At 36.4% G+C, this 15,194-nt stretch overlaps 1 protein-coding gene across 1 annotated transcript in view; it reads right to left on the bottom strand.

The window, feature by feature from the left end:
- Positions 1–15,194, bottom strand: part of LOC150102415 (muscle-specific protein 300 kDa-like) — a 288,507-nt gene that overhangs the window by 178,896 nt on the left and 94,417 nt on the right. The window contains exon 7 of the mRNA XM_090399573.1: positions 8,572–8,733. Coding sequence (XP_090255699.1) covers positions 8,572–8,733 — 162 coding nt within the window. The remainder of the gene's footprint in view (positions 1–8,571; positions 8,734–15,194) is intronic.

Below are 15,194 nucleotides of genomic sequence, written 5' to 3'. Positions count from 1 at the left end.
TCTCTCTTCTAAAACTTTCTTTCTTTGTTCTCCTACTTACCTGCTGTCCTGGCATCTCTCTATCCCTGATTGCAGCACTTCCTTGCATTTTTCTCATTCCCTCTCTTCTGCTGTTTCTATCATTCCTATACGTCTCTCCCTCTCTTACCCCTACTTTGATTCTCTTTGCATTCATTGCTTCCATTCACTTAATCTCTTCTTTCATGCTTCTCAATTCATTCCTGAGACATTCCACCTCCTCTTTCAGCACATCTCTCTCTGCATGCTACCCACTCTTGCCATTCATCCTCCCAACTAAGACCGTCTCTGAAAATTTCACAATGATTCAAACTTTCCACACTCCCCACTTTTATTTTTTTCATTTGTCTCTTTAGTTGGTATTCTCCCGCCTCTAACACAATACTGCCAAGGTGTGTTATACTAATCTCCAACTCACAAAGTTCTTCCCATATCCTACATTTTCTGCATATATGCAATCTCTGATCTCTCAGCTGCCATATATTCAATTGTAGGGATGCATGCATGCCACAAGCACTGCATACCACAACTCCCATAATATGCTATGCAAGATGTAGTCCTTAAATAGGAGAGGACTTGGTGATAAGCCATTAGTAGACTGAGCTGTGGCTGCTGCCATCATTCAAATAGTGCAGGAAGAACCAAGTACTAAGAACTACTACAACTATAGTAAAAACTGTATGTTTTAAGTAGAATTTACCCAACTGCAAGTTACTTTACATTGTGTTATTTAAAGTATAAAACTCTAATAAAAATAATGAAAACTTATCTTTTTCTTCTCTGCTACCTCTGAACACATCCAACTCTGACTTCACCCTCTTGGCAAGAAAACGATAACAAAAGGAAACAACAACAAAAAAACTCCAATAACACTATTGAAGAACACTTGTATCAAACTGAAAAACGTAGCACAATTTGCAATGTTAATGATTAAAACTCTTTTTCATCACAGCTCAAATCTGCTGCTACATTCTCTCACGACTCTAGCACTCTCCAATGTGTCATAGCAAGAGGAAGAATGAAAGAGAGAAAACTGGGAGTAAGGAGAAAGTATTGTACAGAGATATGATAATAGGAGGTATATACTTAATGAGAAAGTAACAAAAACATGTTTCCATGTGTGAAGATAAAGGATGTTAGTGAAGCTGTTGAGAAGTGAATCAGATGACTGTTTTAGCAGGAACAAATAATCTAAAAGGGAAGAAATATGCAACGAGAGGAGATATGAAAGAGTTGTTAAAAGAAGCAAAAGTGAAGAGGAGAAAGTAAAGATTATGAATCTGCTGCCTTGGAATGATAGAATGGAAATCAGAAGGGCCATGACTGTAATGAGTCAATGAGAAGCTGCACAGGAGGAAATAATGTGCAGTTTATAGATGTATATATATAAAGTGAATTTGATGGACAAAAGAACTTGTATACATGTGATGGACTGCATTTGAACAGTTTTGGAGTTGGATGTTTGGAGAAAGTGTTGTTCAATGAGAGGTTCAAAGTAAAAATCAGTGAATCCAGAGATACTGAGGGGTTTGAAATCAAGCATGTGTCTAGACACTCCCCGGGACAAATCATCATGAGGTGCAGAAACAACCATGAATGGTTAGGTGCAGTTTCCCAGAATTAGAATCTGAATAGGTTGGTAATGATATTATGCAAGAGTAACAGTATGCTCAAAGGGATGTTGAAATACAAGTAGATAAATGCCAGAAGTGTCAGAAATAAATTACAGGCATTTCTGGCATTGGTCAGCTCAACCTGGCGAAAGGTTACCAGCATCAGTGAGATTTGGTTGACAGAAAATTATGTAGTTATAGGGATAGTAAGTAAAGAACATTGCATTTTCCTCAAGGATGATTTAAACAAATTAGCACTGTTGACTAAAGATAATGATTGTCAGTTTAATGTTGCTTTAAAATGTAAGGTTATGCACTTCAGGTTGAAAAGATTACATACTGTTTATCTTATCGATGGTAATGGATTACAGAATGTTGATGAAGCTAGGGATTTGGTGATGATGGTAGAGAGATAGTTGACGTTCAGATGCATATAGGGGAGAGAGGGCACTAGTGAGTCAAGCGCTGTGGACGCGATTTGAAGAGCTCCTGATTCAGATAAGTTTTACTAGGAATAATTAAGTACATATGCGTAATTGCTTGGGTAAGAGCGGCTGCAAACGTTATGTGCCACTAGTATTATTACTGTGAGGGATTTTTCTTGCCTAAACTAATTACGAAATCGTTATAATTAGACCTACTAACCTGCAGAGAGAAAAAAAAAATGGCGGCGGCATTGTCATTCCATGATTTTAATTTAGATTTCAGTCGTTTCGTTAAGTGTGAGGTCTGTTATATGAATTCCTTCAATTACATAAATGATTTGTGGATGGTTAGTGCGGATGGAAGAAGGGTGTGTGCGAAGTGTGACCTGAATGAGGAACTGATGAATGCAAATATGAAATTGATGACAGAAAGTGTTAGTACCGATTGTGTCGCGAGTGCACGTTTGAAAGAGCTGGATGGTGAGAAAGAGAGGTGAAAAAATGTTAAAAAATCAGGAAAAAAGAAAAAGAGCAATTTGAAAACCGTAACGGATATTAAAAGGGACAAAAACGAGGCAGAAAGAAACGAAATTGAGAGAACGAATGAAAGTAGAAATGGCATGATGCAGAAATCGCAGGCGAAAAAAATCGAAAGAATAAATGATAGCGAAATAAGAATGAATGATGTCAAAAGTCGGACATATGTTGGACTGAAAGTACTGAAACACAAGAAAGATGAATGAGAGTAAAAGTGAGAAGAACGATAGCGAAAGTTGGACACATGTTAGTCTGAAATTACAGAAACAAAGAAAGATAAATGAGAGTGAAAGAGAGAAGAATGATAGTGAAAGTAGGACGTATGTTGGACCGAAAGTACAGAAACAAAGAAGGATGAATGAGAGGGAAAGTGAGAAGAGGGGGTCGAGAGTTAGAAAGTTAGAAAGATTTAATGATAGAGAGAATGTGTCACGAGATTCGGAAAGTGAATTGGATTGGATGAGGCAAGAAATTATTATTATTATTATGGGTATCTCCATGGAGTCATTAGACTCATCGCGGGAGACCCAAACTAGCAAAACAATATCTGTCATATCTCTTCTTGAATTCATTTACAGACGAAGAGCTCACAACTAAGTCAGGCAATGAATTCCACTCATTCACCACACTCCAGGCAAAAAACCTTGTTCTGAAACCTTTGTTAACCACACTCTTCTTTAATTTCCAGAGATGACCTCTTGTTCTTCCATCACTATCACACAGCTGAAACATTTCCCCTGCATCAATCCTATAAAAACCTTTTAGTAATTTGAATGTTTCTATCATATCCCCTCTTCTTCGCCTATCAACCAATCTCTGCAATCCACAAGCTCTCAATCTATCAACGTAGGAGGCATTTTTTATATCACTCACCAACTTAGTCACTCTTCTCTGAACCGTCTCCACAGCCTCCTCATCTCCAAGGAATCCAGGTGACCAGACCTGAGCACAGTAATCCAAATGTGGAAGTATCAATGCTTTATAAAGGGGAATAATAACCTCTTTATCTCTGGATGTCAGTGTGTTCCTCAACAACCAAGTAATCCTATGTGCAATCTTGGACACCTTAGCAATGTGTCCTCTGAACTTCATCTCCCTATCTACCAATACCCCTAAGTCCCTAGCCTCATCAATCTCTTGGAGTACCTTTCCATCGATGTAGTACACAGCTGGTAATCTTTTAATCCCAAAATGCATGACTTTACACTTTTCCACATTGAACTGATATCCATTTTCTTTTGCCCATTTTACCAGCTTATTTAAATCCTCCTGCAAACTTTCAACATCAGCTTGATTTTTTATTGCACTACACAACTTTGCATCATCAGCAAACAACTGGAATGGATGCGGAATGAAATTAAGAGAATTCAGGTCAAAACTATTAATAATAAATCATGATGGCATGAAAGAGTTAATGAAAGATGAGCGAGTGGCGTTGTATGGCAACTCCATTATTAAAGGTGTGCTAGAGGATAAAATGCACAAGGTATGTTTTCCAGGTGGTAAAATGAGTAGAGTGATTGAGGCATTGGATATGAGGCGGGAGCGAGCAAAAGAGTTAATAGTATTAATTGGTACAAATGATTTGAGAGAGAGAACAAAGAGCATGTCAAAATGAATATCAGGAGGCTGCTTGGAAAGATAAAAGAGAATAGTGTGACAGGAAGTGTAGTCAACGTGTTGCCTAAGTATGATTGTGGTGAAATGAGGCGGAGAGCAAGGATTATGAATGGTATTCTGGCTGAAATGTGTGAGGAGATGGGAGTACAGTTTGTTAATGTGGGGAATGAGTTTGAGGGATGAAGTAAGCTGTATGGGAGTGATGGACTGAATTTGAGTGGTTATGGTGTGAGTCACTTGGAGAGACTGCCCCCTCTCGGATCGAGAGGGGAGTGATGTGGAAGAGCAGGAGAGTAAGATAGGAGAGATTGAAGAAATGGATATGAATGGGGAAGTGAGTCGTATGAGTAAAGAAAATGAGAGAATGGGTGTGAAAGAGGAGCGGGGAAACGGGGAGGATCAGAGTGGACAGGGGTACACAGCGTGAGAAAGGTGGATGCTCCGAGAGGAGGTGAGAGCATGTGTAGGCAGGAAAGAAATGGTATGACCAGGGATCAAGAGGAAACAGATGGAATTGCAAAGGGTTCTAAAATGAAGAAGCAGAAAGGGAAATGGCCCCAGTCCAGCATGGAGAGATCACATTGAGTGAGTGGTATCAGTGGAACTAGCTGTAGATCCAGAAATGAGCTGTGGTGTTTGTATACCAATGCTAGAAGTATAAGAAACAAGGTGGATGAAATGGTTGCACTAATTACGTCTGTTCACCCAAAGATTGTCGGAATAAGTGAGACATGGTTAGATGAGGATGACATCCTGACAGGAATAGAGATGGAAAGTTATGATGTGGTTCGTGAGAATAGAAGGGGTAAAAGGGAGGGCAAGTGCTATTGATCATAGAGAAAGAGTTATATCCATACAAGGAAGGGATGCAAGAGGGAAATAGGGCCAGTGGTTTTGAGGCAGTATGGTGTGAGATAGAGGTGAATAGAATCAAATACTTGGTGGGATGTTGTTATAGACCTGGTAATGTGGATGGTGGTGATAGTGAAATGTATAGTCAAATAAGCCAAGCAAATAAGAAAAGGGTGATCATTATGGGTGATTTTAATTATGAAAATATAGACTGGAATGAAGAGATAGCAATTGGAATTAAAGAAAATGAGTTTTTTGAGTTTTTGAGGGATAACTACCTCAGACAGTATGTAACAGAGGACACACGAGGATTAAGGGTCTTGGATTTGGTCATCTCATCAGAGGATGTAATCATAAACGAGGTGTCAAATCATCCGCCAATTGGTGAAAGTGACCATGAGGTGGTTACTTGGGTGGTTGCCAGCAGTGCAATGACCCCTGTGAAAAAAGGGTATATGTGGAAGTACAAGAGGGGATGATTATGAAGAGCTCAGGAGACATCTTGCAGGTGTAGCATGGAATGAGGAGTTAGCTGGAAAAGAGATCAATGCAGCTTGGGGGATTTTCAAAAACTATCTAGTAGATGCAATGTCTAAATGTATTCCAAGGGTGAGAAGGTTAAATAAGGTGGGTGTGAGATGGATGAATAAAGAGATTAAGCATGTGATACAGAGAAAAAGGGCATTGTGGAGGCAGCATAAGAGAAGTGGAAATAACCAATTCCTGGAGGTCTGCAAAGATGTGGGTGACTTGGTTGGGGAGAGTAGCTAAAGAGAGGTATGAACAGCAGTTAGTTAATGATGCCAAAAAGAATCCTAGGGAGTTCTTTCGATATGTAGCCAGCAAAAGAAAGAATGATTATGGAAGGATGACATTGATTGGAGGAAATGGTATAAAGACAGCTGTTGCAGAATGTGTGCTGGAGATACTTAATGAGCAGTTCATAAAGATCTTTCAATCTTGTGAATCTGACTTCATGAAGAGATTGAGAGCAGTTGATGATGGGGAGGAGAGACTGACTGTAAGTGAGCAAGAGGTGTTTGGGGAGTTGAGTAAACTAGATATAAATAAGGCTGTGGGACTTGATAATATATCACCACATATTCTGAAGGAATGTGCCAGAGAGTTGACACCTGCCTTGACATATATTTTTAATACGAGTCTTGCAATTGGTCAAGTTCGTAAAGAGTGGAAGGAGTGCAAGATTGTGCCACTTCATAAAGGAGGTGATTGAACTCAAGCATCAAACTATAGGCCTATCTGTGTGTCAGGTGTTGTGGTTAAGTTGTTGGAGAAGCTTGTGAGAACTAGGATCCAGAGTTGGGTTGACAACAATGGTATAATCTTTGATGGACAGCATGGATTTGCTAAAGGGAGGTCATGTTTTAGTAATCTACTTACTTATTACAATAAAGTGACTGCTTCCTTGGACAGAGGAGAAGGAAACACAGTAATATACTTGGATTTTGCAAAAGCTTTTGATAGAGTATCTCATGATAAGTTGACAGTCAAACTAGAGCAGATGGGGTTGGATATTAGATTAGTGCATTGGATTGGAGACTGGCTGTCTGATAGTTATCAACAAGTTGTGTATGAGTGAGCGATATCCAGATATCTGTTTTAGGGCCATTACTATTTAACTTGTATATTAATGATATTGGCGAAGATTTGGATGGAGATATTCAGTTGTTTGCAGATGATGCAAAGTTGGGACAAACCATACAGAGTAGTGAAGATGTTGTGGCCTTGCAAGAAGACTTGAATAAATTGAGTGATTGGGCAAGCAAATGGGGATGTGAGTTCAATGTTCCAAATTGTAAGGTTTTAAAATTTGGAAAACAAAGATGGGATGCAGAATTTATACTTGGTGAGAATATATTGCTGGAGGTAGAGGAAATAAGAGATCTGAGTGTTATAGTGGATAAGGATCAAAAATTTAGGGGACAAATCGCTAAAATTGTGAAGACAACACAAAGACTTCTGGGAATGATGCGGAGGACACTGACGTGTAGAAGTAGGGAGATTCTTGTTCCATTGTATAAGTCTTTGATTAGGCCACACATGGACTATTGTGCTCAGATTTGGTCACCGGGTTTCCAGAAGGATGAAGAGACGTTGGAAAGGGTCCAAAGGCGACTGACTAAGGTAGTTTCTGACCTCTGGATTCTTGAGTATGAGGAAAGATCGAGAAGATGTAATTTGCAGAGTCTGGTGGAGAGAAGGAAGAGGGAAGATATGATAGAGACCTTCAAGTTGGTAAGGGGTTGTTATAAGATCAATGGTGGAGAAGTTCTACAGAGAATAGTGGGAGATCAGGGGAGAACAGAACCAGAGGTCATCCCTGGAAACTGTATAAAGAGGGTGTGAGTAGGGGAGTGAGAGGCAGGTTTTTTTCATGCAGAGTTGTGAATTATTGGAATGCCTTGCCTGAGAGTGTGGTGTCTGCAAGGAGTTTGAGTGTGTTTAAGACACGGTATGATGAGATGTATGTGTGATAAAAGGACCTCCCAGATGAGTCTTTGACTCCATGAGGTCTTCTTTAATAATAATAATAATAATAATAATAATAATAATAATAATAATATCACAAGAGTAGGTAAATTAGCTTAAAGGAATATTTGGATGTTGAAAAACACGCAAACAAGTAAAGATATTGAGATTATGATTCCATTTTATAAGGCTATGCAGTGATTTGGTCACATGGGTTTCTTTGGAATCAGGAGCTAGTAGCTAGCATCCAGAAAATAATAACCAAGGTCTATGGAATACTCCTAGGAGGATAGATTGAAGATGTATAGGTTGCAAAGTTTAGGTAATATGTGGAAGGGGGAATCAGAATATAATCTAAACTATGTGTTACTAAAGAGGCTCTATAAAATTGACACAAAAGAGATTTTTCAGTATATGACAAATCGACCAATAAAACACAAATAAAAAAAGTTTCTTTTCAAAACTTTTTCATAACACATGCCCAGGAGTAAGTGATATAAGCTAAGTGATCGTGGATCTAAAATGGAGGAATCTGGAACTTCAGGCCTGTAGCATCAAGAAGTTAAAGATCTCAATTATTTTGGAAAGAAATAAGATGAGGGCAATGGATGAGTAGTTTGACAGCAGACTTTTACCTTTCTTTCCAAAATATATACGTTTGCTTCCTTTTATGCTTATTCATAATACTGACAACACAGAAAAGTACACTATTTTGAATACATAAAAGGAATGACATCAGTGACAATTCTCATTAAAATGTTTAATATAATTTGAATGTATTTGTATATTTTTAATGTGAACTTTTACTTTCAATTTATATAGCTGATAGTAACTTGTGTTTACTTTCAATTTATGCAGCTAAAAAGAAAAATTACTATCAATTATTTATGCCAATGAAATTATTAACTTAAATCAGATAATTCCATTTTCTTTTCAGATATTCTAATATAAAAATTAAGCAAATCCAAAATTTTTGAAGTTTTAGTATAGAGCTAAACAGTAAAAGAAAAACTTACTTTTAATGTTCCACAGTAATCCTCTAAATGAGCTGGAACGCAGGATATTGAAGAAGAAAGAATTCGTTCAGCATTTCTAAGCCAACTCTGAAGGTAAACAAAATCCTTCTGAAAACGATGCCTTGCTCTTAACATTTCTCCAGAATGTAAATAATCTTTGATCTGTAATATAATGTATTGAATATATAAAGTATTTTGGAGATAAAATATTCCATCATGCATAAAACCAACAAACAGAAATACATCTAAATGAGGTCCAAATATTCATAACAGCAGGCCAAAATAACTAAACATTATTCAAATAATGCCAATCACACCTCTACTTAAACTCATTCACTGACAAAGCACCAATAACCACTTTTGGCAACTCCATTTCATTCATTTGTTACTCTGAAAGCAGATATTCTAGTCCTCACATCCTAATTAACCCACACACTTACTCTCAACCTTCAGAGATGACATATTCTTTTTCCTCCTCTTGTCATATATCAAACACTTTTTTCCTGCACCTATTCTATAAAGCACTTAAATTATATATTTCTCTCCTCTCTCTCTCTCTCTCTCTCCTTGTGTGTGTATATATATATATCTATCATCTTCTTTTTTACCCTCTTTTACCTTGCAACGTCGAGGGTTTATTAATCATCGGACCTCAAACCGTTCACAGGTTAAGGTGGTCAGCCCTACGCCCTGGTGTATCCTATGTTCTGTAGTGTTGAGTTCCCAAGGCCGGTTTGCTTGCTTTGCAGGATGAAAAACCACAGGTTAAACTGGGGAAAAACCCCACTGTCCATGCCCAAGACCGGCTAATTTGGCTAAGGCTGAGGAAGATCCTTCAGCTCCTCACGTCTCCGACGGGAATCTAACCTAGGACACTCCTTCCCCAGACACATGGTTGTGAAGCGCACTGCCACTAGGCTAACTGTGCAGACTCACTCTCTCTCTCTCTCTCTCATTTATGTTGATGACATCTTCATTATATGGAGTCACAGACACACATCCCTCATGGATTTTCTTCAACATCTTAACAACCAGCATCCTAATATAAAATTCACTGCCGAACTAGAACGAAACAACTGCCTTCCTTTCCTGGATGTAATTCTTACACAATGCTCTGATAGATTTAAAATCTCTATATACCGAAAACCAACTCATACTAACAGATATCTGCACTGTCAATCTCATCAGCTTTCCACCACAAAAGCTCGGAACTATTTCTATGTTAGGACACAGAGCACGATCTCTTTTAAATGAACCAGATGAACTCCAAAAAGAAATTGAACAACTTTCTCTTATCTTTAAACAAAATGGATATTCTTTAAAAACAATGAAGAAATTTCTTCTGGATCCTCCTATTCAGCGTACTATGGAAACTACTCATTTTATAGGTAGCATCTCAATACCTTACATTAGTTCAGTCTCCAATAAATTGGCTAAAGTCCTTTTTCACTACACTCCCTAAAGTCCATTCTCTTATAAGCCATCTGAAGCCTATTCATCATAACCTGAAATATTCAAGTGTTTACAAGTTATGGTGCGACTGTAATATTCCTTATTTTGAACAGACTAACAAATCTGTTGAACTGCATATTGAGGAGCATAAGAGAGACATCTCCTATAAAAGATCACATGCATCTGTACTATCCAGTCATGTTCTTTTCTCTAATAACCCTCATGATGATCTACAGAGTCACTCAGTTTGCTGGGATAAATCCAGAAACATTTTTCGCTGTAGTGATGAGTTTGAAAGGAAAATCGTGGAGTCTAGAGAAATCCTCCTTAATCCTGAACATTTGAACAGCAATTTGAGTTATAACATCCCTGATAGCCATACTGTAGTTGTTCAATACTGGCGCTCACGAGAACCTGCAAGCACGCATAAACAAACAATAGCACGTTAGATAGAATGACTTGAAAAATACAACATTTTTGTGTCAATTATGTATTGCATTTTTTGCCTGTAATTCTCAGTTTTTTTAACTTCAATTTTTTATTACTGTGTACTACCTTTAGTAGATACCTGAAGAAGGCTGAAACTAGTTGTATCATTATCATTAAAATTTAATATTTTATATCGGTTTAAAGTCATTTAAAATTTATTCTCTAAAATGTATCATTACAACCAAGTAGAAGATCAAGAATATATATTCTAATATCTATATGAGAATAGCTATATTAAAATCTCTCTCTCTCTCTCTCTCTATATATATATATATATAAATGTGTGCAAAAAAAATGTGTGCATATATAAATATATACAATCAGGTCTCTTTTTATGCATATCTTTTTTATGCGATGTATAACTTCAAAATTTATGTAGTGTTGTACATAATGAACAGCATGTTGCAGCACATTCTGGCATAACGTGAGTAACGTGTAAGCAGTGAGTGTCCGTGAAGTTTAATTTCGCATGTGAGTAAGTATTTGTCTTTTCATTATCATAAGTCTAAATTTTGCTAATTTTTATTTTAAAGATTTAATTTGACCCAATGCAAAAAAAAGCACCAAAAAAAAAGCAATTTCTTTGGAAATGAATGTTGCAATTTTAGATCGCTTAGCGAAAGGAGAGGGATCTACGGCTATTGGTAAACATTTCAATTTAGGCGAATCTACTATAAGAGCAATTAAAAAGAATGAAGTCGCAATAAGAAAATCTGTCATTTCTGCACAAAACTAAGTGCCAAATTACTCAAGGGATGCTATATTAGAAAAAAGGAATGAGCACTCATAATTTGGATTGAAGAATTAACTCAAGAACAATTCCTATAAGTGGTTATTTAATTAAACAAAAAGCTTCAGTTTTATGAACAGATGAAGCAATTGGAGCCATCTACTTCCACTTCCCAGGCCGATAAAGAATTTTTGGCTAGCAAAGGGTTTTTAAAAAGGAATGCACTTCATAGTGTGAAGATTACAGGCAAGGTTACAGCAGATGAAGAAGCAACCAAAAATTTTCCAAGAGAAGTTAGCCAAAATTATTGAAGATGGTGGATATTGTCCAAATCAAGTGTTTAACGCTGAAAAAAACATTATTGTTTTGGAAGAAAATGCCTAATCGAACTTGCATCGCAAAGTCATAGAAAAAAGCAAGCGGGTTTAAAGCAAGCAAAGATCAAGTAACGTTGTTACTTTGTAGCAATGCATCAGTGGATTGAATGTTGAAATCCCTCCTAGTAAATCGATCTCTAAGACCACATGATCTAAAAGGCAAAGATCTAAAACAGCTGCTGGTACATTGGATGGCTAATACAAAGGCCTGGGTAACAACTGCTGTATTTACTGAATGCTTCAATAATTGCTTTGTACCAGAAGCAGAAACATACAGTAGTATCTCGCTAATCCGAACTAATAAAAACCGCGCTAGTTCAGATTAGTGAAAAGTTCGGATTAGCGAATTTTCCCCCAAGAGGTAACAATAACTAGCGTTTAAGACAAAAATAATCAGATTCTAATGGTACATCAATTTAATTCTGTAAATAAATGAATTAAGTAATAGAAAAAATGCTACTGTACTGTAATATAAAACTTAAAAAAAAAATATAGTATGCAAGTTTATTTTTGTAAAATATTTAGTTTGTATTCACCTGTATTGTTGAGGATTCTGATTTAATAAAATTGCATAGTTCAGTACATAACTTAATTTGCGTAAAAAATACCACTTACTTGTACACAACACACACAAAAAAGTTTTTTTTAATTTCTTTTTAAAAAAGTCACTGATTTTCTTTTGCTTCTTGGAAGCTAAACTTTTTTCGAATGCTTCTTCTAGGAGCTGCATTAGCAATAAAATTTTGTGGAATGGCCTATCATTCTGATTAGCCCATTCTATACACATATTAAAACTGCCAACTGCTTATTCGTGTTTTGCTTTTTTTTTCTTCGAATTCTTTATCGTCATCATCATCTGCTAATTCATTCTGTAGCGTCATATTTATAATTTAAGCATCTGATTTGATTTCGAATTCACTTTCGGTTCTACCTGTAATCCATTCCGTAACATCTGTTTGTGAAATTTCAACATTCGGATTTATATTTTTAACCAAATTATGCCTGTTTTGAATATCCGCTTCTTGTGTATCACTATAGTTATCTTCGTAAATTCTAGAAGGCAACAGTTTTTTCCATGACACTCGACAGCGGTGATTCATGCCAACAAGACAGTACGTACTGTACAGTATAAAAATGCAAACCTGAACACACAATAAATTAAAATAGGCCTGCAGTGTAACCATACAATTGACAGTATGAAAAAAAATATACTGTACTGTAATAATAATAAAATAAATAATAATAGTTAAAATAATAATTATTAAATAAAAATAATAGCACACAAATTAATAATACATAATAAATAAAACTTTTTTTTCTTTCAAACCGCAGTTCGGATTACTGGAGGGTTCGAACTAAAGAGGTTCGGATTAGCGAAATACTACTGTATATGAAGCAAAAAGCTCTTGATTTTAAAGTTTTATTAACTGTTGACAATGCACCAAGTCATACACATTTAGAACATCCAAATGTGCAGGTAGTTTTTTTCCTTCCAATACAACAAGCATTATTCAGCCATTAGATCAAGGCATAATTGCTACTTTTAAAAAATATCACGTTAAGCACACTTTTCAATTTATATTGAATAATATAAATTGAAATATAAAGGGTTGGAAAAAATTTTCTATTATGGACTGCTTAAATCATGTTGCATTTGCTATCACTGAAATAAGATCACAAACTTTAAATGCCTGCTGGAAAGCAGCTTGACCTGAATGTGTTGCAAACAGTGCAACCATTCAAACATCTACACTATCAGTTGAAATCATCTTTGGTACATTAAATTAGTGGAGAAAGTTTTGATACATTTAGCCAGAACGATGTAGACGAATTGCTTGTGGATAATACCTTAAGTGATGACAATATTATTGGATATCGATTAACTTTAGATATTGTCGAAAATCCAGAAAACAATAGTGAAGCAGAAGAAAAACCTGTCCCCTCACTGCAAATATAATTCGATAAGGTCTTGAATGGTGCAATAAATTGGAAAATCATTTTCTTGTTAATGACACAAATTCCGAATGAGCGTGAGCTGAAGAACTGTATGTTTGTATATCGCAAGCTGTATAAAAAAATTAGTAAAATCATCATCACAAAGTTTAGTCACTGATTACATTGTCAGAAGAAAAAAATCAGCACAGAACAAGGGTGAAGCTAATTCTGTTTGTGAAGAGCCCATTTCCTTTACCATACAGATCTGATGCGCTGACTATCCCTTTTGGTGATGAAAGTGATTTCTCATCAGTTCGCAAACATTGCCGAATATTGTCTAATAGTGCAATAATTCTGATGAAAAAATGTAAAAAGAATTGTTATTTTTCAATAAAATTAAATGAATAAAGATTTAAAACAAACTTAGGCATTCTTATTTTCCTGAATTTTTATAAACTTTTTAATGCGATTTTAGGTTTATTTTAATTCATTGCTTCAGCTTTATGCGATTTTAGAAAATTATGGAATGTATCCCTAATTTTTCAACGTAAGTTAGATCTTTTTTGTGCGATTTTTTATGTAGTTTTCTGTGGAACGTATCTACCGCATAAAAAGAGACCCCACTGTGTGTATATATACAGGGTGTTCGGGATAAATTTGACAGTTTCGTAAGGAAAAAGAAAATCTTCTTTGTATCTATTAAAGTTAATGAATTGACAAAAAAACATTACAGGCAGAGTTAATTACAATACTATCAACAAGATTTACTCAAAATAACCACCATTAGCATCGATCACAGCTTCAATTCTGCTTCGGAACCTCGAACAAGCTGATGCTACAGTCTCCCTGGGAAGGGCCGCAAAAACTGTTTTAATTTTATCCATTAACTGGGCTTTTGTATTACTGGAAGTGCGATTGGTGTCTTTTTCAACTGCGCCCCATACAAAATAATCCATGGGGTTAAGGTCTGGGGAGTTTGGAGGCCAAACATTTGGACTGGTGAAGTCGTAGAAATTTTCAGACAACCATTTTTGACTTTTCCCAGAGGTGTGGCAAGGGGCCGAATCCTGCTGCCATACATACGGCCTACCATTGGCTACCCTTGTTATCCAGGGCTTGACTACAGTTAGCAACTCCACGAACAAAGCCCGAATTCCAATGCCAGGGTTCTTCAACACCTGTTCCTGCAGATTTGCGAGGAATTCTGCTGTACGAACGCAATCAGATCGTCTGCTAGGGATCTTTCTTCTTGCTACATCCTCGTAGTCACCATTGCAAGTCTCTAGTTCATGCCTGATTGTTTTTACTGTATTCAGGGAGCATTGGGCAGCAGTCGTAATATCCTTATTTTGATGGCGGGCACGAATCATCATGATACAAGTTATTCTCTTCCATGATTCAGGTGGGTTCCAGCTATCCATCCTTTCTGACATCTTGTATATGAATGAAGAAGGGTCCAAACTTTTAAATGAAGAGAAGTGTGTGTTAATACATGTAACTTACGGAAAAATATAATTAATTATAAATATGTCAAATTTATCCCGAACACCCTGTATATATATATATATATATATATATATATATGCACACATTTTTTTTAATCAAACAAATTTTGCAACCCGCAATCCTTAAATCATCCT

The sequence above is a fragment of the Typopeltis vanoorti genome, chromosome 10 (genome assembly GCF_054136105.1).
Source record: "Typopeltis vanoorti isolate ZY-2024b chromosome 10, IOZ_Tvanoo_1.0, whole genome shotgun sequence".
NCBI lineage: Eukaryota > Metazoa > Arthropoda > Arachnida > Uropygi > Thelyphonidae > Typopeltis > Typopeltis vanoorti.
This window is presented reverse-complemented; position numbering and strand designations above follow the sequence as displayed.